The 22901-nt window shown below is 41.1% G+C and overlaps 3 protein-coding genes and 1 non-coding gene across 10 annotated transcripts; 2 read left to right on the top strand and 2 right to left on the bottom strand.

Annotated features, from left to right (window-relative positions):
- Nucleotides 1–4838: 4838 nt before the first annotated feature.
- pdap1a (pdgfa associated protein 1a) lies at nucleotides 4839–9827 on the bottom strand. 2 transcript variants are annotated; one of them, XM_085760960.1, is made up of 6 exons: nucleotides 9658–9827; nucleotides 8641–8723; nucleotides 8481–8561; nucleotides 7218–7342; nucleotides 6894–7045; nucleotides 4839–6363 (listed from the first exon to the last, which is right to left on the bottom strand). In XM_085760960.1, exons 1-6 carry the CDS (start codon nucleotides 9668–9670, stop codon nucleotides 6329–6331), a joined length of 489 nt encoding a protein of 162 aa, XP_085617086.1. In that variant the 5' UTR covers nucleotides 9671–9827; the 3' UTR covers nucleotides 4839–6328. The 2 variants fall into 2 exon arrangements, with proteins under 2 accessions (XP_085617086.1, XP_085617087.1); XM_085760961.1 differs by having other exon boundaries at nucleotides 6099–6354.
- Nucleotides 9828–10396: 569 nt separating this feature from the next.
- On the bottom strand, nucleotides 10397–12937 carry cby1 (chibby 1, beta catenin antagonist). 3 transcript variants are annotated; one of them, XM_085761497.1, is made up of 5 exons: nucleotides 12851–12937; nucleotides 12517–12615; nucleotides 11885–11990; nucleotides 11630–11742; nucleotides 10397–10846 (listed from the first exon to the last, which is right to left on the bottom strand). In XM_085761497.1, the coding sequence occupies exons 1-5, from the start codon at nucleotides 12854–12856 to the stop codon at nucleotides 10766–10768; spliced, it is 405 nt and encodes a 134-aa protein (XP_085617623.1). In that variant the 5' UTR covers nucleotides 12857–12937; the 3' UTR covers nucleotides 10397–10765. The 3 variants fall into 3 exon arrangements, with proteins under 3 accessions (XP_085617623.1, XP_085617625.1, XP_085617624.1); XM_085761499.1 differs by having other exon boundaries at nucleotides 12765–12924; XM_085761498.1 differs by lacking the exon at nucleotides 12851–12937 and having other exon boundaries at nucleotides 12517–12621.
- Nucleotides 12938–13382: 445 nt separating this feature from the next.
- Nucleotides 13383–13455, top strand: trnar-ccu (transfer RNA arginine (anticodon CCU)). The gene has a single exon. It is a non-coding gene; the product is annotated as a tRNA-Arg (tRNA).
- Nucleotides 13456–13556: 101 nt separating this feature from the next.
- On the top strand, nucleotides 13557–22125 carry plbd1b (phospholipase B domain containing 1b). Of its 4 annotated transcripts, none has more exons than XM_085761494.1 (11): nucleotides 13557–13756; nucleotides 14284–14506; nucleotides 15933–16016; nucleotides 16090–16231; nucleotides 16322–16468; nucleotides 17233–17377; nucleotides 18860–19060; nucleotides 20468–20608; nucleotides 20694–20879; nucleotides 20975–21081; nucleotides 21920–22125. In XM_085761494.1, exons 1-11 carry the CDS (start codon nucleotides 13690–13692, stop codon nucleotides 22094–22096), a joined length of 1620 nt encoding a protein of 539 aa, XP_085617620.1. In that variant the 5' UTR covers nucleotides 13557–13689; the 3' UTR covers nucleotides 22097–22125. The 4 variants fall into 4 exon arrangements, with proteins under 4 accessions (XP_085617620.1, XP_085617618.1, XP_085617621.1 ...); XM_085761495.1 differs by lacking the exon at nucleotides 13557–13756 and adding an exon at nucleotides 14078–14192; XM_085761492.1 differs by having other exon boundaries at nucleotides 16090–16468.
- Nucleotides 22126–22901: the final 776 nt, after the last annotated feature.

Raw genomic sequence — 22901 nt, 5'->3', positions numbered from 1 at the left:
GACATTGTTTTAACCTGACAGTAGTGGAGGTCTGCAACAGTGAGTTGAATTTGTATTTTGTATTGTCAATTTAACAGATACTTCATATTTCATATAGCATATAAATTAACACTAGTTCACCCTTTAAATGTTTATTCTGTTTTGTCTAGTTTGAAGTTATCTTAATAGTAAATACTTAGAGCTCTTATGGAGCACATATACTGTATGTGATAATTATGTAAGTCCAGACATTTATAATTTGGTTTTTAGTTTATTTTGTGAAAATGATTGTGGGAGAACCGGAGCGCCCGGAGAAAACCCTAAATAGGTCCAGATTACTGGCGTCTGGACCTCAGTGTGGAAGCTCTTGAGATGGGTGGAAGGACGGTGTAGGACCGGTCTGTCTGAGCAGAAGGTGGCCGGCGTGTGCAGGATCTGGCTGTAGATGTTCTGCTGATGGAGGGGAGGGGGGGCAGCCTCAGCTCAAACTCAGGTGAGAGGTTCTGGGAGGGGAGGAATAAGTCTGGGCGGGGCTTTGGATAGGGCATAGGGTCCCTCAGGTATTTTTCAGGGATGCCGATGTACCTCAGCTCCATTCGGGTCTTCTCTGCGATTTCTCTGAGGCGCAGATATTTCTCTTGTTCGTCTCGGATCCGCTGCTCTTCTTCATTGAACCTCTCCCTAAGCTGTCTTTGGAAGTTTTGACACTGTACTTTCTGTCGCAGTGTCTCCCCCTCCTTCTTCATTTGAAGTTTTCTTGCTGTCAAATCGATAAAGGTGTTGATTTGAACAGTCTCTTTTCCATCAGTCATGGCCACAGAGTGTCTTGGTCGGTTCGGTGGCGTTGGCTTCCAGTTTCCAACAAGGCTTCTCTCCACTGGGGAGATGGGCGGCAGTGTGCAGTACTGTCTCATCTTTGAATTCATGTTGCTGGATGATCTTCTTGTTGTGCTCTTGAAGTCCAGGGAAACACAAAACAAAGTGGTTTGACAGGAACTTTTCTTGTCTCACAGACTTGATAACACAAGCTCAATGATTTGTTTTGAGATAGAGACCAACTTCAAAGGAACCTGATAACATCATCGCTGACCTCACGAAGCTGGTGACGTCATTTGTCGTCAACACAACATTCTGACACTGGTGACCTCGACCTAAAGAACCTGATTCATTGACAAAACAACATTTTGACACTGGTGACCTTGATACCTGATGACATAATTCATTGTTAAAGCAACATTCTAAGAATTCTAATATGACTCACTGGTGATCTTGGCCATTCTATATCTATGATCTTGACCTTTGACAATGAATGTTGTGAATTGAATGTCTGAATGTTGTGAAGACAGACAGAATCTGTGTCCCAATTCAACGTCACAACGTGCGACAAGGCCTGTCCCCATCTGAAACGCGGTCGACAAATAGCCTTCTCCTGCCTGTTCTAGGAGGACGCACTGCACCTATCCTTCATGGCCTCACGTAGGCTATCCCAAGATGCTTTGTAGTGGTTATCATCATAGATATCTATGGTTATCATTAGCCACCTAGCATGTTAGCTATCTGAATGTTGTGGTGGCTCCGCGCTGTAGCCATGGTAGCCCTGGTCAACCGCTGGCTTGGAGGTGTGTTCACCCACTGAGCAGGGCTCTGCTGGCCGAATAGTCCAAAGGGAGCGCTTAGTGGCTTTAAATTAGCCTAGCTTTTTAGCTAGCTTTTATTTGTGGTGTGATGAAATTACATACAAGTCAATGGAATGACGCAACATTCCATTTGATGCCGCCAAAGATCTGTTAGCGAGAATTCGGTGTCTCTCCAAGCTGGATGTTTTGCAATGAGACACAACAAATTAATGCGACCAAATTGCACAACCACGCAACATTGTCACTTTGTAGTGTACACAGCTTAAAAAAGCTGCCATTTTCAAATGTTTAATGTTTGGCCGTTTATCGCATTCGGACGCAATCAGGTGGTCGGAGCCGATCGAGGTGCCTCGAAGCCGTTGCGTCCGTAGACGAAGGATCCGGCCACTGAATTGGAAAACAGCTAGAAAGTAAGATTTGTAGAAAGTAGAACAAACAGTGATTCTCTGTGAGGAAAATCTGCTGCCCACACTAAAACACAAACTGCTCAGTTACCTTCAGATGAACTTTGAATAGGTGACTTGAGTTCACAGGAGCATTGCTTGCCATTAAGCTCTACTGGAGCACATCTCAGTCTGAACTGACTTTAAAGTGTACTGCCTATATAACAATTACTGGGGGACAGCTCATTTATACTGGGGCTCCTGCCGCAGTAGGGTCTGGTGACGGCCCTGGTTCACACTAACGAGTCTGATGGAGGTTTGTGTGGTCATAGTTCAGCCTTGGTGTTGTTTCCAAGTGATTTAATGAAGATAAAAACAATGAAGGTTCAGTCAGGATGGGCCTTAGAATAAGAGGGAAACGCCAGGTCAGGTCTTTGCTGATCAAAAAAGACTGCTTTCTACTGCCTCATTTTAAAGAGCAGGTTGCAGGTTAGAGACCCCATTGAGCCAAAATGTTTGGAAAAATTAAGTAGGAACTATTTTTTTCTTTAAAATATACTTAGGCTTCTAAAGACGTTTCTGTGGGAAAATTTTACTTCCACACCTAAGAAAGCCCACCTTGAGTGACATAAGCAGAGGGAGAGCAGTGTATTTCAACCATAGGAGAACAATGGATACTGATATGAGGAAACTTTAGGACCAAAAGGCTCAAGAGAGCCCAGGTGGGTGCAAGTGTATTTGTTATTAAGACAACACAGGCATTGGACTTCTCTCTGGACCTGTAGCGACACCAGGTTGGAGACACAATCAGAAGAGAGGACCTGTGGCCAGTGATGTCATGGTAACGAAGTATGATAATACCTGTACGTCACTATTTACATCTGTGACTTTCACATTTTCTGCTCTACATTTCCTGAATACAGGGGTGCAAACTCATCAGGGGTAAAAAAGGTGACAAGATACCGACCCCCTAGAGGGGTCCGGGGGCATGCTCCCCCGGGGAAATTTTTTTAAAAACCAACTTTAAAGGTGAATTTACAGTCAATTTTAGCATGAGACTAGGGTCCAGATTTACTCAGGTTTGCACAGCTTTTGCTCCTGTTAAACCTGCACAATCTGTCTCTCTGTGTTTGGTTTTGGAATATGTGAAGGGGGTCTTCAGCCTATGCAGGTTTAGCATGAGCAAAAGCTGTGCAAAACTTGGAGAATCTGTCCCTCGATGTCCATCAGATGAACCTTGCAAACCTTGCCTTCAAACTAAATAAAATTTAATACAGACTGATTGGTTCATTGTGAAACATTTATTTATTGATGTAAATATGTTTTCTGTACGTGGGCTATGCTCCGAGGCAGCGCTGCTCTTTCTGTCCAATAACACACATGAAGCTTAAAAATGCCATAGGTTACATAAAACATATTAAGCGGCAATATGTATTTAAAAGATGTTCAAGCAAACGGTTCGGTTCACGGTTTTGTGGTCATGGTTTTCGGTTCGGTTTCGTATACTTTGATCGTTGGGAAAATCAATCATGACTTGTATATTCAGGTTAAAACTGAAAGAATGAGGCAGTCTGACATCTGATACATCATTGTGACAGTCTGAGGTTAAAAGTAGGTGAGATTCTGGTGGCAAGGGAGGAGACATTGATAGTTCCAACATGTTTTAATTTATTGGGCAAAGAAAGTTATCTAACAAATGCTAAGAACAATTAGATATTCACTGAAATATAAAAATATATAACCTATATTTATTAATTGTGGTTCTTACAAAAATTATATCTTATAAAATATAAAAGCTAAAATGTCTCTTAAAGCTCTGCCCCTTTAATTAGTGCATACTAAATAATTTAACTTTAGCCTACTACTTTTACAACCACATTATTTACCAGCAACATAAAGTGAAACAGAGGCAGAGGAGTCCTGCCACAGTCAGTCAACCTCCTCCTCCTCCTCCTCCTCCTGCTGCTGCTCAGGTCGCTGCAGCGCTAATAAAGCTAAACGCGCTAATCGCTAATTGGCCGCGATCGCGATCATCACACATAAGCGGTCCCATACAGCACCTATACAACGCTGCTGGCGCATCTTCTAGCTCCGACTCTTTCACTCGCCATGCTCAAAAAGTCGCGTTAGTTAGTCTGTATTAAAAGTGAAGCTTCAGGTGTGTATTGCTGGACAGAAGAGGAGCGCTGCCACCACTCGTTGTCATCCAGATAAGGTGCACGCGCCTTAAAGAGACAGGTGCATTGGCTCGGCTCGGCTGGGCTTGCCTCGCCTGGCCGGACACCCCCCCCCCCCCCTCTCAAATTTTTTTTTATTGCGGATTTACACGAATCACACAAATGACCAATTTGGGATCCAAAACGGCGAATTTCGCCGAAAGGTGACAAGTTTGCACCCCTGTGAATAAAATGTGTATTTTACTCTATGCATCTTTGTTACTCATTACTCATCCAGTGGCCATATATTTGTAAGAAATATTTTCATTCAGATACTTCCTACCAGATGAACTGCCTAATACGTGACTTAAGGGATGTAAATACGCAGAATTTTTGTGTCCAAAAGTCCTGAAAAAATTACTTAATTTTATGTTAAAGATGTAGAAACTTTGTAAATTATGTTGTAGTCTTACTACAAGGAAGCCACAATAAAGTTCATAATGGACATATTGGAAATTTAATTTTGATCACCAAGTACAGTAAATATCAGATACTTTTAGACTTTTAATTTATGTAATATTCTGAAAGGTGACTTTAATGCCTAACTTTAATTTCTTTATGCAAGCTTTGCTTTCAAGTACTTTACACAAGACTGGAAAATGCAAAAAAACAAACACAATATAGTCATTTATCTATCAATGAATTTATTTTTAAAAATGAGTTCAAATACATGATGGAAAACTTGTGAAATTTGTTTTTATGCTGCGGCTACATTTCTCACTTTGTGGTTTCAACTGTTGTTTTAAGATACTTCCATATTATATTATATTATAGGGAATACAGTTAATCTGATCCAAGATATTTCCAAACCACATACTGAATGACCAGTTGACTACGTACATGTGTGCAGTCGAAACAAGACAAATGCCCTGCAGTAAATCCTGTCGTGAAGTGCATGAAATTTCACTGTCAGAGAGGCGTTGAGCTGTCTGTGATGGTTTTTGGAGAGTGGTGTAAAGACCTAACAAACTAACTCAGAGCAGGCTCTTTGCAGTGCTTAAATTACAGGAGGAAGACCCTGAACTGGTCTTGTGTAAACTCTGAAAAAGGCAACAGAAGATGCAATCCTTCCTAAAGAACCACAGAGGATCCCATCAGAAACAGGGCAAGGCCACAGTCACTGAGGCAGTTTGAGACAATGCTTTCCAGCACTGATGTTTAACAACTTAAAAACTGCTGATTATAGGCAATTCAAGTAAAAATCCCTGGTGCTTTGAGCAAAGAATTACGAAACACATTGTGAAACACTTCAGATTTGGAAATGATCCAGGAGACGGCAATAGAAACTAAATATAAACTACTTTCTAAACACATTGTGGTTGTGGTTGTTATGGCGGCTAATCCAACTCTGAATTACTAAATGGAAAAAGAGGCTGAAAACAAGGCAGAAACCAACAGTGGGACAAAGATAAAGCTGATGGGAAAGGTCGAATAATTTGGGTCATGTTCCGATAAAAGTGTGACTATTTCATCATGAAAACATATCCACTCAGCTGAGATGCAGCATGCCATTTTTGATCCAAAACAAAATACCTCACTACACAGTATATTTCCTATACATAGTTTATCCTCTGAATAGTGTTCTTTTCTCCACCTCTCACTGATTTGCCTTTTTACAAACACAGGTGAGATGGAGGGAAAAGTAAAGCACCAAAGAAAAATCCTCATGCACGCTCGCTGTTAATACCTGTCCAGTCATGAAGTAAACTTGGTAATGTTGTAAAAATGTATGAATCAAAAGGAATGGAAATAACTTCAGCAGCTTTAGAATTAAAACCCTGGTGGGTGGGGAGGAATAAAGAGGCAGTGGAGCACTTGGAAAACCTGCAATAGCTTCCTCTTGAAACTTGAAGACGTTTTTAAAGAAAACTAGGAGGCATCCCAAATGTTGCATTCCTCTTCATTTCGCTGTGCTCCACCCATTTTCCCTGTCCTGATCACACTGTCATGGAAGACCCACGCCCCTCTGATTTGAAATGAGGGACAGGAGTTCAGGAGCTCCCCTGATCTGACACCACTTGCATTGGTCCCCTCCCCGTTCTTCTCATCCAGATCTCCTTCTCTCGCCATCCCTCTGAGATTGAAGTGCATGATGAAGCTTTCAGATGAAGGACTAGCGCTTTGCTTTGGCTTCCTCTGCTTCTTTATCTGATAAAAGAAACACGAAGAAACACAAACAATGGCTTTACGTTTGCACAGTGTTTTCTTACCTCACATGTCAGAGCAGAGTGTAGACAGTAGAGGTTTGGCACAAACAACAAACCATTACCCCCAAATCCTCAAGCTACAGTGAGTGTACTGAAGCATCACTTCACAATAAGTAGCCTTAAAGCATTGCGATAACTGTGATGCAGATGTTTGCTTAACTATTAGCCTCGGGCCAAAGCTAACTGGTTAGCATGCTATTTCACTGGAAGAGAAACAGAATGACGTTTGATGGTGAACTTGCAACATCTGTCTAATCTGGTATGGAATCAAATGTGATGCTGGTGTTAGCAATGTAGCAATAGAAAAACATACAAATAGCTGTTAACTGAGTCACTCTGCGGCTCGTTGGAACTGTCTATTCAGTTCCTACACAACACAACAAATGTGATGTGACAACAACCCAAATTCCTCTCTAGTATAGACTGTTTAATCTATAGAATAGATTGCTGCTCACTGCTGCGTTTTCTCACCTTTCCTGAGTTCATCCCTCTTCTTGGCAGCTTCCTCTCTTTGTTTCTTGATGATGGCCAGCCTGGCGAGGTCAGCTCTGGCCTGCTCAGTCTTCCCTTCCAGATGGAGTTTCATGTAACGTTCCTTTGATTTCTGCTTCTCTATCTCCTCCCTGACAGAAGAGACGAACAGAGAACAGAAGAGAATTCACATAAGATAAAGCGATACTTTTGTATTTCACAAAATAAAAACCGGACACCACAAACAAAGTCAGAGGACACTTGAGAAGTATAACAAAATAAAATGATACAAATGGCCTTTCTGAATGATTAGGAAACGCTTACCTCTCTCTGCGACTCAGTTCTCTGGGAGCAGCCACATCCACCTCAGTCACCTTCTTGCTCTTCTGAGAGACACGGTTTGGATTCTCAATCTCTATGAGCCCCTCCACACCACACTTCTTCCTGGACTGTGTGCAAAAAATAACATCAGTGAAAGCAACTTGTAGCACTTTGAAATAAATTTCCCATTTGTGTGAGCTGGCCACTGGTAATACAGATCAGTCACATCTCAACCCCGAGTTGGTGAGAGATACTTTTGTCGATGACTGCGTTTTAAAACTTTCATGGCTGCAGCTTACACCTGCATCCCCATCCCAGTATAGCCACTGTGCTTCTGTTTGACAGCAGCATGCTGGGCATCAGACAGCTCTGTTTACTGTGTCTGTTCCGTGAAAGACGCCACGGCATTGAGAAGGGGCAAAAATCTGCATTTACAAGGGTGCTGTGTTTACGTCACTGCTGATCGGAGCCAGAGCCAAAACCTGCATCTACTGCAGAGTAGGAGTAGTAGTAGTGGTGGTGGTAGTGAATGCCAATTGTGGGTTTTTTTGACCAGTGCAAACAGGCGTCACTGGACTGAGCCATTTGGGAGTTGGATTGTCCTCCAAAATCATTTCAGACTCTGTTGACTTGGGACTAATGACAGCAACAAGTACAATGGAGTTTGAGCTACATCCATGTGAGCAAGGCCAACCTTCAACAGTGTACAATATGTCTGGCATCCATCTTTTATGTGGCAAAGAGTAAGAACATATTCTCAGACAGACTCAGAAAGATTCAACAGATCACAGAGAGAACAACTTGACAGAAGGTCCACAGATGTCAGTCTCTCAACAGTAACGTTCAGACCAGAGCCAGAATGAATCTTTACACATCTGTACAAAACCCACACAATACAAAACCTTTGTTGACTGTTTTGAAATTTCAACAATTGAGCTTTAGGACATGACAGATTTTTCTCCCTGTGCTCCAGCCTCTGCTTGACTGGAGCTTTCTACAACATTTCTGCTCAAACATGTACAGAGCTTTCTTCTTTTCAGAAGAATCTCAATTTCTCATTACAGGTAACAGAATGAAACAAGATGCTGGAGGGACACAAGGTACAAAGAGGAGTTTATACGTCACCAGAGCACTTCAGATTTATTTTGACGCTACACTAAGAAATCCTTTATTTCACGGCTTCTTGGGTTATTACATAGAACTAATTGGCACCTACAATTAATTTACCAAACCATGTCATTTTACTGACTCGGGAACAATACTCACGTCATTCTCCTCATCACTGCTGCTCTCTTCTTCAGAATTTGAAGTACCGTCACCCTCTTTTTCTGCACCGGCATTTGCTTCCTGTTAACATAAACATAAAGTCACACATGATCTCACTTGACAGCAACTCCACGTCCATCACGAAAGCTCTTTCACTCACCATCTCTCTCTGCACTCTCATCTGTCGGTCAATCTCCTCAGGGTTGCTGAACTGCTTTCCTCGGCCCTTGTGGCCCTTTTTCCCTGCAACACAGTAGGAGTTGTCACCGAATTGACACCATCCAAATGTAAAACACACAACAGAGTCCTTTAAATTATTTTCTAGAAACTTGGGAATGACTCAGGAAACTGAAGGTGGAGACAAAAACAACAACATCTGTGCTATATAATATGAGTCAATAGATTATCCCTTGAATAAATGTTATCTTAATTTAGTTTTTAAGTTTAGTTAGTCTGTTCTGACAGACCAGAACTAAACATTGGCTCAGTGTGTGGTGATGCATGTGTCACTAAATGATATGGGAAGGTGTTAATGTTATTTATTCCACCCTCTGATCAGATCATAGTGGACTTTAAGTACCCACAGCTATACACACAAGATCTCACGATACTAGTGTGAAAATGCGCAGCTTGTGTGTGGTAGGATATGAGTCACACATGACGTTACCCGAGGGCCAGATCCCCGCACCGGCAAATGTTATGTCTAAGAACATATCGACAAAAACACAGCCAGGTCGACAGCTGGTGGATATAATCCCAAAGTATTCGCAAAAACATGTAATAATAGTGCTAATAGCGAACACGCAGGAACTTGAATAAGGAGTATTATATGTTAAAGTAAGTCAAGGCGCTCTACTGTGCACATGGCACTGGCGGTTAGACACAACTGACCATAGATCTGACCATTTAAATCATAGTCTGTATTGTAAATACAAACAAGATGGTGACTGTGCTCATGTGGGGACAATAATTACCGCCTGTTACGTTTGCTGTGGCTTCCCGGAATCGCCCATTCCCGTAAAATACACTCTGCTAACCGGTTAGCTATGCTAGAGGCTAAAAAGCTAAGCATGTGAGAGATGAACGGGGATTCATAGCACCTTAGCTAACCGTCTGCTAGCTAGAATTAGCTTGCTAAAAATTAGCATATGGCATTAAACATGATAGCAGTACTTACCGCCCCGAGGCATTGTTAAAAACGATGTTTATACGGATGAGGTCCACTACTGTATGGCTGAACAACTTGACAGTTGAACGGTAAAACCGACGGTTTAAAAAGCAACAAGAAACGGCTAGAAACTACTAGGTGCCTCCCGCTGCCGGTAGCACAGACGTCGGAACGCTGCAGTCACTCGGGACCGTTTGCGCATGCGCAGCCAGAACCAACTAACCAATCACTACGCGGGAGCATTTGACTGACATGTTGCTCCACCAAGTAACTAACTCATGATGAAACGACCGCTTATTATTGACAGGTAAACTGTAAACTTAATTGATTTCATTCCATCATGGCAATCATTTTAGCCCGGGAATAACCCTCATTTGTTTTAGGGACAGGCATTAGTATCCTCTCCCCAAAATACAGCGACTCTAAATTATATTTCACAAGTTCGTAGAAATAGAGCAGTATAAAAAATAATAATTACGGAATAACAGCGTAATATTAGCATTAAAAAACACAAGTATTGCTAAAACATCAGCACGAAGAGCGCATAGTACACAATCCATGGCACAATCATGATTTCATGCAAAATTATAAAAAATCTTCCCAAAGTCAAAAGTAAAATTTCAAATTACTGTTATAATCTAAAAAGCAAGAACACGGCTTTACGTTGTATAGAGTAGAATTAAAATTTGAAGGAGTGCGCTAAATACTATTCTGTCTAAGCAAAAACTGAATAATATAATAAAAAGGCTGTTTTCCTGTGATGGATTTTATTTTTAATCTTACAAAAAAATCTTAAAAATAAACAGAAGACTACAAGTGTAAAAGTCATAGAAAATATTCTGTGTTTCGTTAAACTCATTTCATAAAGAGATGTAAATAGACAAATGCAGGAGTCAGGACAGAACAAATAAATAAAAGTATTTGATTCAACAGTACCAGCTTTCAGTGAACACAAGCTGTGCTGAAACCCTAAATGTGAGTGTCCTCATTATGAGAAAAATGAAAATATAATACAGAGCAAAGTAAGTTCTTATAGAAAAAAACATTTATGTGGATCCAAGAGGGGATCTAGTCGCTGCAGGCGTATGTAGTTGATGTAGATATTTCATCCAATTTGTCATTTCTTCCTTCCATGTTGAGTCTTTATATCTTCCATTTCTTTCTCCATCAGGTGGAACTCTATTGTTGTCTCTGTCAACTGGAAGGGAAGAATTACACAATCATTGGAGTTAATCATGCATTTAAAGCAGATATCAGTGGAATGTTTTTGTTAATATAAGTCCTAAATAGTCCTATTTTCCGTCAGCAATCACTTACATGAAGTATTTCAGCCTAAACACGAGTCTCTCCGTCACTCTGCTCTGCTGTAACCCGAGGAGAAAATTTTCCTTGTGGGATACAAGTGTTATCCAATGAGGGGAGAGAACGGCATGAAGGGCTGTGTGTGCAGCCAAGGGATGCGCGTGAATGTGGTGACGTAGCACGAGGACCAATTGATGCCTGACAAGGGCGGGGGCTGCTAACTCATGGTGCGTTCAAGGAAACTCGTACTTTGTGTTTTTCCTTCCTGTGAAGTCATACCAGTTCGATCTGGTACGAGTTCACGGGTCGGAAGTTACGAGTGGCCGTTATAGGGAACTTTCACAGACAACAGGACGGTAAAAACACGAGCTACGGGTTACCTGGAACGCTACCAAGTCGTAGTTGTGACTTGAAGCTGTAACTTACGGTTTCAAAAGCCTGCCTTGAACACAGCATTAGCCGAAACGGCCGTGCCGATGATATCTGCTTTAAATAGAATATAATAAGTTTGCATTTTTTATATAAAAGTCAGCCATGAACAACATTCAGCACTGTTATAAGCTAAACCAAACTGCGGTACTATGTACTGGCCTTCTCACACAATGAACAAACACAGGTTCATCGTAGCTCACACCATCAGTGTAATGTAAGTGCATAATTAAATATGCCTGGCTCTCACCATGTCCAAAAGCTTATCAATCTTTACTTTCAGCAGGTTGTTTTCTTCTTCTAGTTGCATATTCTTTTTCTTGAGCTGCTGCAGTTCCCTACTGGATACATTCCCAGCAGATTCTGTTCAAACAAACAGAATAAAAATGATCAAATACTATATTCATTAGTCATTCAGAGACAGACAGTGATAAAGCACATATACCGGTATATGGCGACAGTTGCCACTAGATCAATCTGTAGTCAGTGTCATCAGAGTTATTACCTGTTAACCACTGCCCCTCTTCAAATTTCCAGCTCTGACCTCCAATGTTAATGGCAGGAGGGCCATATTCAAGGCCCAGCTCAATTTCTCTTGTTGAGCGATCCAACTAGAAGAGATGGGGAAAGTTTTAGTTTTAGTTTAGTTTTTAGTTTATTTATTTATTTCATTCATTTATCAAGCATAAAAACAAAAAATAAAATAAACAGTGACAATACTGTAACTCTTGAATGAAAGGGGGCAGAAAGAAGCGAACTTACAAAGAAAAAAAAACAAGGGATCAGTCTGCATGCAAACCCAATAAACAAAAGCCGACACAATGTAAAGCTGGATTTCAGCACAACCTATATTTCAGCTCTTAAGCTCATTTGTATATTTTCTCAGTGATGAGTTCAGTTCCACGCTTACTCTTCAATACTCATTCAAACATTATAGCCTATCTGTATTTATGTGTTTCTGTTGTATTGTTGTTGTCCTCGTTCTGTAGGCTGTCTTTATATATATATGCTGGTACAAGTGAGAGACGGGAAAAACAGAGATAAATTCCTTGTCTGTCTGCACATACTTGGCAAATAAACGTGATTCTGATTCAGTACATTCAATTGATCGATCCCGATCAAGCCCATTAAACTCACCGTGTGGAGGCTGGACAGGGATGCAGATTTACGAGGAGGAGTCTTCTTCGGGCTGAATGTGTTTCCAAAAAGCGGCATCTTCAGGGACTTTCTAAGGTCCTGCATGAAAGATGGTTCAGTATTAGTATGTTTGAGAGACCAGTGTCTCGTAGCCACAGGGTGTGTTTACTGTTTATCGTTACTAACGGTACACTACCTGGCTAATGCTAGGTGGCTAACACACGCTTAGCTGTGAGCGTTACTCATACCTGACATTTATTTGAACCTGTAGACTGTGTCACAGATGGGTTAGTAGTTGTTGGGGTCACTGAAAATATATAGCCAATATATTTACCTCCATACAGACTATTTAATTAAACTCTTAACGCGGTGACAGAATTTCTTTTCTCTCCAAACATGATTGTGACTGCGCATGTGCGACAGTTTAGTTACTTAATGACTGTAATAGGCAGCTCTCAAAATATGGCATAGATTTACCTGAAAGACGTTTGATATATTTCTACACAAACATTACGAAGATGAAATATGACAACTAACTCAGAGTTTGATCACTCAATTTAGGGCGTAATTTACATGTTCTTAGACTCAGTCCTCATCAGTCTAACATAAGAACACCTATAATGGGAGAGAAAATGGTACCGTCCATTAAACGTACACGCATCACCATGGTGACGCTTCCTTCAGTTTTTCAATGATATATCACGCTTAAATTGTTAATTTAGATGAATAAATGAATAAAAAAATAATCGAAAAAACATTTCCTGGCCAAATTCATGATAAAATGATGAAAAGAAAGCGAAAAACCGACCAGGAGATACATTTTAAATCAAAGATAAAGAAACATGGCTCCACCCACTTTGCACAGCGCCCCAGTGGCCTAATGGATAAGGCACTGGCCTCCTAAGCCAGGGATTGTGGGTTCGAGTCCCATCTGGGGTGGTAGCTTTTGCAAAGTGGAAAACACAAACTGTGACAAATTGCAAAAATATCATTACTTCAATGAGAAGACCGCCTTACGAAATACCAATAGTGAACGCACGGCAGATACCGCAGCTCATCGGCGCCTGAGTAATCGCCATTCAACACCCCCGCTCTGAACAGAAGCAAGCCTTTTAACAACATGCATTTATTGCTACTCTTGAAAGGCTCACTCACAGGAGAACATCAGCTGACATGAAGCAGCAGAGCCTCAAACTGTGGGTATTGCTGAGTACCTTGGCTGCATCAGTGCAAACTTACCGTGAGTAACGTTGACGCGGTGTCTCTATGCATGACGGAACTCATTTTGAATCAGTCAAACCTACTGCTGAAAAATAAATTCTCTTTATTTGGAGGGAAATTGCGTAGTAGCCTATGCCAGACAGATTCATTTGATGACAACTAGTCATAGCCTTCGTTGGTTTTAAATAATGCTACATTGTTTCCATAATCTGAATGATAACAATTTGCCTGCCTACTTCCAAGTTCCATAGCCATACATTTTTAAGCAATTATCTTTCTAAATGGTTTTGTGTTGTATTTATTGCAAGCAAATCTTGTTCATGTTTACCTGTGTAAAGATATCCATCCAATAATTATTCTTCAGTTTTAAATATAATTCTCCTGCAAGTCTATCGGGGACAGTCGTAATTTCTGTGAAAGAAACCAGTCAAGAATAAAAAGCTGTCCTCCTCATAGTACTTTCTATTGGTGTCATGACATTATCTTACGTAATAAGTGTTATTCAACCTCAACCTCTTAACCCTGTGCATCTTCATGCAATGGTAGAGCTCCAAGAGGCCACTGTGTACTGGGATGCTGCCCAGAAAAGTGTGATCCTGAAGGAGGAGGTGATGGAGACAGATGGGGGAGCCTACGGATACTTCAACGACTCTCTGCTCCTCTCTGGATGGGGTGTCTTGGAAATCTGCGCAGGTTATGGGGGGATCGCTCAGGAAGACGAGACCACCTTCTTCCTGGCTGGGTACTTGGAAGGTTACCTCACTGCTGGGTGAGTAGCTATAGGCCAACTCAGAGGCTGAGTTACAGAGTTGATTATTGCTGAATAACTCTTGTGTTTCATGGCTCGCAGATTTTTAAAAGGCCTTTTCACAGGTGATATTTTGACGTGACAAAAATGTTAAAAATGAGTTATTATGTCTGATAGAAGAAATATTCAGATCCTTTTAAGTACTAAAGTTCTGGAAGTTCCAGATCGTCTGCACTGTGCTGCAACACTTTTATGAAGCATTTACCAGATCTAGACACTCTGTCCTTGAGCTCTGCAAGTGGCTCCTTCTTCCCCATGGCTTGGTTATTTACACCCATATGTATTACCAGTGGTTGGACCGTACAGACGTGAGCCTTTCCAAATTGATCAAGAAGATGATCAAGAAACATGGGAAGCACCTGAACTAAACATCAAGTGTCATCAGTGCCAAATAATCTGAATAGTTATGTCAACATTTCAGGTTTTACATTTTAATATATTCTGTAATCTTTGAGTTTTGGTAAGATTTCTTGAAATTAAACAATGTGAGAAGTTAAGAGGGAAAATCACTCAGTGCTGATCGGAGCTCAAAGCACAACTCAAAGATTTCTGAAATGTGACCCTGATTAAGCATTGCCTTTTGTAAGATTTCAGAAGCCAACAAGGTGGAAAACCACTAGTTTAATCATCAACAACAAATGTTCCACCCCTGGTTATTAATAACATTGATATTTTGTTTTTGTTTTGTTTTTAGAAACGACAAGTAAAGATGTATTCAGTGAAATAATGACTCATATAGTCTACGCTCTATTTTGTTGTAAGACATTTATAGTATACAAATACTGACACACTGTGAAATGTGTTAAATAATCTATTCTGGGGGTTCTCCGGTGATTCAATGGTTAGAGCAAGTACCATATTGGCACACTGACTGTCAATCCTCCACTCCTCCTCTCTGTTTCCTGTCTTTCTACTGCACCTGCCAATAAAGACTTAAAATGGCCCAAAATAATAAGCAAATTCGCCTATTGCCATAATCCATATAGTCATAGGAGTAGGTTCATTACCTTTGATTATCAGTGCATGTTGTTTTGAGAACTGCGGGGCAGAGACACAAGCTGCTCAGCGAACACATAGAGGTGAACGGTAGGTCCCCTGTCCCTCCTCAAACTCATCAAATATACAATCCAACAACTCCAAAATGCTCTCGTGGAGAAGTTGTAACCTGCACATTTGCCACGGTATGAAATAAACATTAAACAACATGCACCGATAATTAAAGGTAATGAACCAACTCCTATAGGGATTATGGCAATAGGCAAATTTGCCAAAATGTTGAACTATCCATTTAAAATAAGAAATAAAACCTTAATATATATCATTATCAGAATTGTTGTTGTTAAGTGTTTATTGTTGTCTTATTGTTCTTTTTTATTCTCCATTGCAGACAGGTTTTTAATCATTACTTCAACATGTACCCTCAGCTGATCAAGGATGAGAAGGTTTTGAATCCACTCAAAAAGTTTTTGAGGTACAATCTAATTTTCTGTTCGTACATCAGGTAGCAGATTTGAGAAGTGACTAACCTCTCACCTTTCTCACAGCAAACAGGACCAGTGGGCCAGGGAGCAAGTGAGACTGAGGAGAAACAGTGACCCCCTGTGGAAGCATCTGGGGCTGATCCTGGCCCAGCTGGACGGACTCCGCGCTGGAGCTGCACAGTGGGCGAAAAGCAAACACAGGGAGGTGTGTGAATGTGCGTTAGATAATTTGGTGAAAGAGTTGTCACAGTATCATTTCATTCTCTCCCTCCCTCCCTCTCCCCTCCATGCCCAGCCTCTATCAGCGTTTGCGGTCCAGTTTCTGAATGGCGTCGGTGACCTCCTGGACCTGGTCCCAGCCCTGACACCTCGCTCCAACTCCTCCACAGGGGCCGGCGCTTTCAGGATGCCAGGAATGGGCCACTGCACCGCTCTCATAAAGGTTAGGCCAGGCTCATTTGGCTCAAGCTGTGAGGGAGCACTTGTGAAACCTTAGCGTAGGCCTAATTGCTTTTATTGTATGCCTTGTGTGTGGGGTTTCCTCTTGTAAAGTGTGTCAACGAGTCTATGAGGCCATTAGGAGGGGGAAATTTTCCATTCCACCTACATCCATTCAGAGAACAAAAACAATGTGCAAATGGAGGCGAGAGTGCAATCACCAACTCTGCATCAATAGGTTATAACGAGTGACATTTTATTTTCCATTGTCATCCTCTTTAATTACAGGATTCGTAATGATGCTGTTGTCTATGCTAATGAATTCACTGAAGTCCCCTTTTTACCAGTTTGCATTGACCAGAAAAGACACAGAAGACCAAAAGTTTCAACTGCTCCTGTTGAAGTGAAATCAACACTTTCAATGATAGGCTATATAAGTATATAGGCTCAATAACATATAATTTAATCCAACTTTTTTGCTTGATGACAGAGAATATCTGGATAATTAGCAACACATCTGAGATGTTAGATGTTCACCATCTTAGTTTGATGTGTTAGCATGCTAATATTAGCACTAAATACAAGGTTATAGCTGAGGTTGATGGGAATGTGCTTTGTTCTGCAGGTATTTTGGCCATAAACCAAAGTAGTTGGATAAATTAAAATCTTGATGAAGATGAAAAGTGACATTAATGTTTAAGACATTTATTATTACAATTCCAGAGCAGTTCTTCTTCTTTAACACTCTCCTGCCTCTGTGTGTCTCAGGTGCTGCCGGGCTTTGAGAACCTGCTGTTTGGCCACTCCAGCTGGTACACTTATGCAGCCACCATGCGCATCTACAAACACTGGGACATCAGGGTGTCTGACACACACACCGCCACCGGAAAGATGTCGTTCAGCAGCTACCCTGGTACACACACACACACACACACACAAACATACATTCATGCCTATGAGAACTTTCTCCCTAAAAGAAGTTAGACGAGATGTGGAGCCTTATGAAACCGTGTGCTCTGAGGACATGACCTACATTTTGAACAGTGCAAGTTTGTCAACCTGCAGCACAGTGAGGTGTGTGACTGCTTGTCCTTAATCCACACAGTTTCATTTTCATCTTAGAAATCGCAAACACTCACATCGAGGACTTAACCCAAATCCTCAATGAACATTTTCTGTTGCACGTAATTCTTCTGCTAAGCACACAGCTTAGTCAGTGACAAGGAAACATCTACCACGGTGTGTGTGTGTGTACACCCAAACAGAGGATGCTGAGTAATTTTGCAGGCAAAGACTTGCCAAGTGGTCCAGCCCATAAAAATCCTCTTACGGGCTCCATTGCTATCAGAACACAAGTGGTTTTAAAGCTCTATTTTTAGAGGCCGAGAGGCCAAGGATATAACTTCACTATATTAAATAGAAGAGATGAATTACACTGCTGCCAGTGGAGGTGGTGTGTGACCCCTGCAGCCTTCCTAAGCTGCTTTCTCCCTCACAGTGACAAACATTGAGCATACACAGCAGATCTGGGCCAACAGGAAACTTTACATAAAAGTAGAGGACGTTTTACAGCAGTATAATTTTATTTTTTTAATTGAACGAGGAGCAGTTTCTGTGGTTGTTATAACAGTTGTGACATAGTAGTAGCAGTCTTTATAGAAACCACATCCCCTGATAGCAGTGATTGAAATTGAAGTAAAAGCAACAAGTAAAAGTTGTGCATTGAAAGTTTTACCTTGGAAAAGTAGCTGCAGTAATGGCAGATACAGATGTATGACACATGCATTTTAAAGGTCCAGTGTGTAAAATGAGGGGAAAACAGTGACATCTAGCTTTCCAATTCTATTATTTATCTATTAAATCATTCTATTGTTTATTTATGAACATGAAACTCTTGAAACGTGCTCTCTGGTTGGCTGGATTTTCCATTCCGTACATGGCCGCGCAAGATGGCGATACACTATAAAAGAAGAAATATAAGGCTATGAAAACCAAACAGATTTTATTTTGTAGCTTTTATACACTTATACAAATATATTCATTGTTAGTATATTCAGATTTTGCCAATAAACCTTGACACATAGGCTATTACACACTGGACCTTTAAGTCATTTAATACAGCAATGTGCCATATCTTAATCATCAAAGCAACTAATACTGAAAGCTGTAGTGAAATAAAAAGTAAAGTGAAGTAGTTGTATGAAGCAAAAATGGAAATCAATTGTGAAACTATTGGTACTGCAGTTATGCAAGCTGTGGGTTGTGGTCAAGAATAAGAAATCTTTGTTTATTTTCCCCGCCTTCTTCAAATATTTCCTTTTAAATCTCTTAAACACCTTCCTCTTGTCACTTCCTCTGGCCCTGTGACCACCACCTCCTCCTCCTCCTCCTCCAGGCTTCCTTATGTCTCTGGACGACTTCTACCTGCTCGGGAGTGGCCTGCTGATGACTCAGACCTCCATCGGCGTCTTCAACACCTCTCTGTTCTCCCAGCTCAGCCCTCACAGCCTGCTGGCCTGGCAGAGAGTCCGCCTGGCCAACAGCATGGCACGCAGCGGAGAGGAGTGGGCACACATTTTCTCCAAATACAACTCAGGTAAAATCCTGTTACAGTGTATTAGGGGGGAAAAATCCCTTTAAGGAAAAGGAACGTCTTTGCACTCCATCTCCCTTCTGAGATAGCCACCACTCATCTTCGTTATCAGCCTGTCATTGCACCGGAGAAGGATTGGTTGCTAGGGAGTATGCATACTAATGCATGTACAGGATGCCAGATCTTACTAGTTTGAAGTGAGTTGAATAATGTTTACCTAATACAGGACAGACAGAGAAACGATAAGGAAATGAGACTTACAGAAAGGATAGCATGAAGGATAACCTTGGTATGGGACTAAACTCTGCTTTGTAAAAATTCACAGGACAAATTTCCATTAGCAGACTCTTAAACACACCATCCTTCTTGTTACACAACACTTGTGTGTTAATTGGGCAGCTGCTTTGATCTTTCACGTCATGTTGCCATGGGAGGGCAGAGGAGAACAGGACAGAGTGTTCTTGAGACTGACAGACTCTCGTCCTCCTGCAGCGTATCAGCTCTCATAACATGTGCCCCCATTACCTTTACCTGTGTTTACATCTCCCTTCGATAGGGTTAAGCGTGGGATTTACGGTCTGAGCACATCGTTATCTCCTTAAGCGGAAATTTACTGTTTTCCTTCCACTGGTTCCAGATGCCTGAGGCACGTGCAGGACTGTGCATGCTGTTCTACCTGCGCAAATCACTTGCCAGCAGCCAACTTCAGCAAGTTTTGCATCAACAAGAGAAATAGTCTGAGCTGCTCCAACAGCACCGAGGCAGTACTTACATAGAAGTGTTTTCAGCTCATGTTTTCGCAGTGAAAATCTCAGTAGTAAATCTCAGCTATCTTGCTGAGGTTTAGCAGGTAAAGGTCACCATGATCGTTTAGTTTGCAAATTGTGCACTTGAGACATCTCACTGAAAACCCAGTGTTGATACATGATGTGGGAATTATGAGTCTTTGTGCAAAATATCATTTAAACCAGAGGTTATCATATCACAGGATAAACAAAAACTAAAACGTGGTGTTGAATCAGCACTGTTGTTCAGATTCGTCCTTTGAACACCGTGTATATTTGCATCTGACAAAATTTCATGGCAATCCATCCACTTTTTGTTGAGTCATTTTAGTCTGAAATAGCTGCCTAATATCGGTTCTCAGATGTCAGGGCATTATTGAAGACGCCGCCATGGAGAGTTTTGAAATGATCCCTGCTCTCAAATGCAGAACAGAACAGAAGAAATGAAAGCTATTTATAAAGATGACATCTTCTTTACCGTCAGAGACTAATCTGAGTTTTAGGGAAAGTTTATTTTTATAACGTTACGACATAAAGCCTAAAAACAACACCGACCACATAGGATAATGGTCAGAGGTTAAACATACAATGTTTCTAAGGTAGTCATACTGCTTTTGTGTCTCAGGTACATATAACAGTCAGTACATGGTGGTGGACCTGAGCAGGGTCTCTCTGGGCCACAGCATCAGGACTGGAGCTTTGACGGTGGTGGAGCAAATTCCTGGGAAGGTGATACACTCTGATCAGACTCAAGCTTTACGCAGAGGTAAGGAAAAAACACCATTTCTTTTTTTAGTTTTATATAGACTGGCCGTAATAATGTGTCTTCACAACCTCCACCTTGACTGCAGGTTATTGGCCGTCTTACAACATACCATTTCACGCTGAAATCTACAACCTCACTGGGTACAATGTGATGTGGAAGAGACACGGAGTAGACTTCTCCTACGACCTTTGTCCCCGAGCTAAAATCCTCCGCAGGGACCAGGCCAAGGTGTCTAACGTCAACTCCCTCAAACACATCATGAGATACAACAGTAGGTAGAACACTTACCCCTGAAGTCCTGAACACAAAGAGCATTAGAGACGTGGTAGTTGAAATTGCTACTCAAACCGATTGGTTCTGTTGTAGACTACAAAAGAGACCCCTACTCCAAGGGCCATCCGTGTAAAACCATCTGTTGCCGTAACGACCTGAGACTGAGGAGACCACATCCAGGAGGTTGCTATGACACTAAGGTCAGAGGACATCAGCAAATTAGTCTCAGAGTCAAGTTAGAGAGATGCTCTGTATTTTAAGGAGAAGAAGTGCTATCATCCTCTGTAGCTGCTGCTCTTCATCTCACGGATCTCTTACATCTATTTTAATGGTAGAAAGAAACAAATTTAAAGGGATAGTTCAACATTTTGGCAAATTCGCCTATTTTTTATTTTTTATTTTGCCATAATCCCTATAGTCGTAGGAGTTGGTTCATTACCTTTAATTATCGGGCATGTTGCTTTGAGTTCTGCTGGGAAACTATAGGGATGATGACTATAGGGATTATGGCAATGGGCAAATTTGCCAAAATGCTGAACAATCTCTCTAAGGTAGAATAAAATGGCCTTTTATTATCAGATTTTGCTTGCTGCCACTTTTACAAAGGTATTTTCTGATCTACTTAAAATGCTTACTGGCAACACATCCAAGAGTTGTCAAAAATATTTCACTCAAAACCCCAAATGAAACTCATGGCGGAGTCTTCATCCTCCATCCACAATAACATTGTTAGGCAGTTAAGCTGGAGTCTTCTTGGATGTCTTTTCTACACTGAAGAAGCAACAACTGAGGGCAATCACTGAATCCTTTTTATTTCTGCTTTGAAAAAGGTCAAATTTAATTTGATCAACATCTTACAAATGTCATGGAACCCAAATTGGGAAACATTAAAAGTGAAGCACAGGTTTTGAATTACTAAACTCCAATAATGGTAACAGAGATGTCTTCATGGATGTGCAACAACATAAATTTGTTACTTGAACCTTATTGGATGTCTACACTTCTTGTCACCCACTCCACCTTGTTCCCTCCCTACAGGTGACAGATTACCAGATGGCTCTGCAGCTGGTCTCGGAGGCAATAAATGGCCCCACAACACAGGGGGGTCTGCCGCCGTTCTCATGGCAACGCTTCAACCTCACGACACATCGGGGCCTCCCACACACCTACAACTTTCCCTTCGTCACCATGAGGCCCACTCTACACCGACCCTGAGAGCCTGCATCCTAATAGATAGATAGATAGATAGATAATGGTCAGTGATAATATAATAGGTAGGCTAATAATAACTCTAACCCTCACTTCTGCTGCTACAGTGTCAGTCTGGGGAAACTCTGTAAACCATTTACCTCTAGTAGGCTACATGCATTTCTTGTTTGTACTGCACACAATTAGATGTTCCTGTTGTGACCAGTAGGCCTACAGTTTTTCTTTCTAAATAGCCTATATAAAGAGTGGTATTATGACCGTGAGCACTGAGTTAACATGAGGAGAGTTTTGGATGGTAGCCTTCAGGGAAAGTTTATTTATATGTCAAGTTATTAATATATTTGTGTTGTAATTTTTTTTTTTCAAGTTCTATGCAATGTTTACTCAGGTTTGTTCTGCGTGGAACAAAATTAACTGACTTACTTTGTGTAAATACTAACGATAATAAAATCTTAATACATAAACAGTTGCAGACTAAAGTGTTTTCTCCTGTAGTAGCCTACCAAAAACTACAAGACCCAGATTTTCGTGTTGAACAAGTTCAACAAGGAGAGCGAGACCTAAACCGGAACTGGTGCAACTTCTATTTCAAATTAAAATATTCAAATCCACTTATCTAAAGAACCGCTCATAAAAATCTTTTACACCACATTTGACTGTGTCTCAATCCCCCTTGTGAAGATACTTTATAGGAGCTGCACTTTCACCTTAGTTCTTTCAGAAAACTATTTCTCTTCAGATAGAGAGATTATGTCGGTCACAGTTGATTTTTGCCTTTAGGCCCAGTCAAAGTTAATACCATCATCCTGAT

The sequence above is a fragment of the Trachurus japonicus genome, chromosome 19 (genome assembly GCF_045865225.1).
Source record: "Trachurus japonicus isolate A0001 chromosome 19, Traja_1.0".
Taxonomy (NCBI): Eukaryota; Metazoa; Chordata; class Actinopteri; order Carangiformes; family Carangidae; genus Trachurus; species Trachurus japonicus.
This window is presented reverse-complemented; position numbering and strand designations above follow the sequence as displayed.

What these genes read in the sequence shown, in the direction of transcription:
- pdap1a (XM_085760960.1), bottom strand. An exon ending in TGAGAGTGCAGAGAGAGATG is followed by an intron (nt 8,562 to 8,640) that starts GTGAGTGAAAGA and finishes TTATGTTAACAG; the next exon opens with GAAGCAAATGCCGGTGCAGA. An exon ending in GCAGTGATGAGGAGAATGAC is followed by an intron (nt 7,343 to 8,480) that starts GTGAGTATTGTT and finishes TTTTGCACACAG; the next exon opens with TCCAGGAAGAAGTGTGGTGT.
- cby1 (XM_085761497.1), bottom strand. An exon ending in CCCTGTCCAGCCTCCACACG is followed by an intron (nt 11,991 to 12,516) that starts GTGAGTTTAATG and finishes CATCTCTTCTAG; the next exon opens with TTGGATCGCTCAACAAGAGA. An exon ending in AGAGGGGCAGTGGTTAACAG is followed by an intron (nt 11,743 to 11,884) that starts GTAATAACTCTG and finishes TTGTTTGAACAG; the next exon opens with AATCTGCTGGGAATGTATCC.
- plbd1b (XM_085761492.1), top strand. Translation starts at nt 13,690, where the DNA reads ATGAAGCAGCAGAGCCTCAAACTGTGGGTATTGCTGAGTACCTTGGCT. An exon ending in TGCATCAGTGCAAACTTACC is followed by an intron (nt 13,757 to 14,283) that starts GTGAGTAACGTT and finishes ATGCAATGGTAG; the next exon opens with AGCTCCAAGAGGCCACTGTG. An exon ending in ACACATCATGAGATACAACA is followed by an intron (nt 20,880 to 20,974) that starts GTAGGTAGAACA and finishes GTTCTGTTGTAG; the next exon opens with ACTACAAAAGAGACCCCTAC.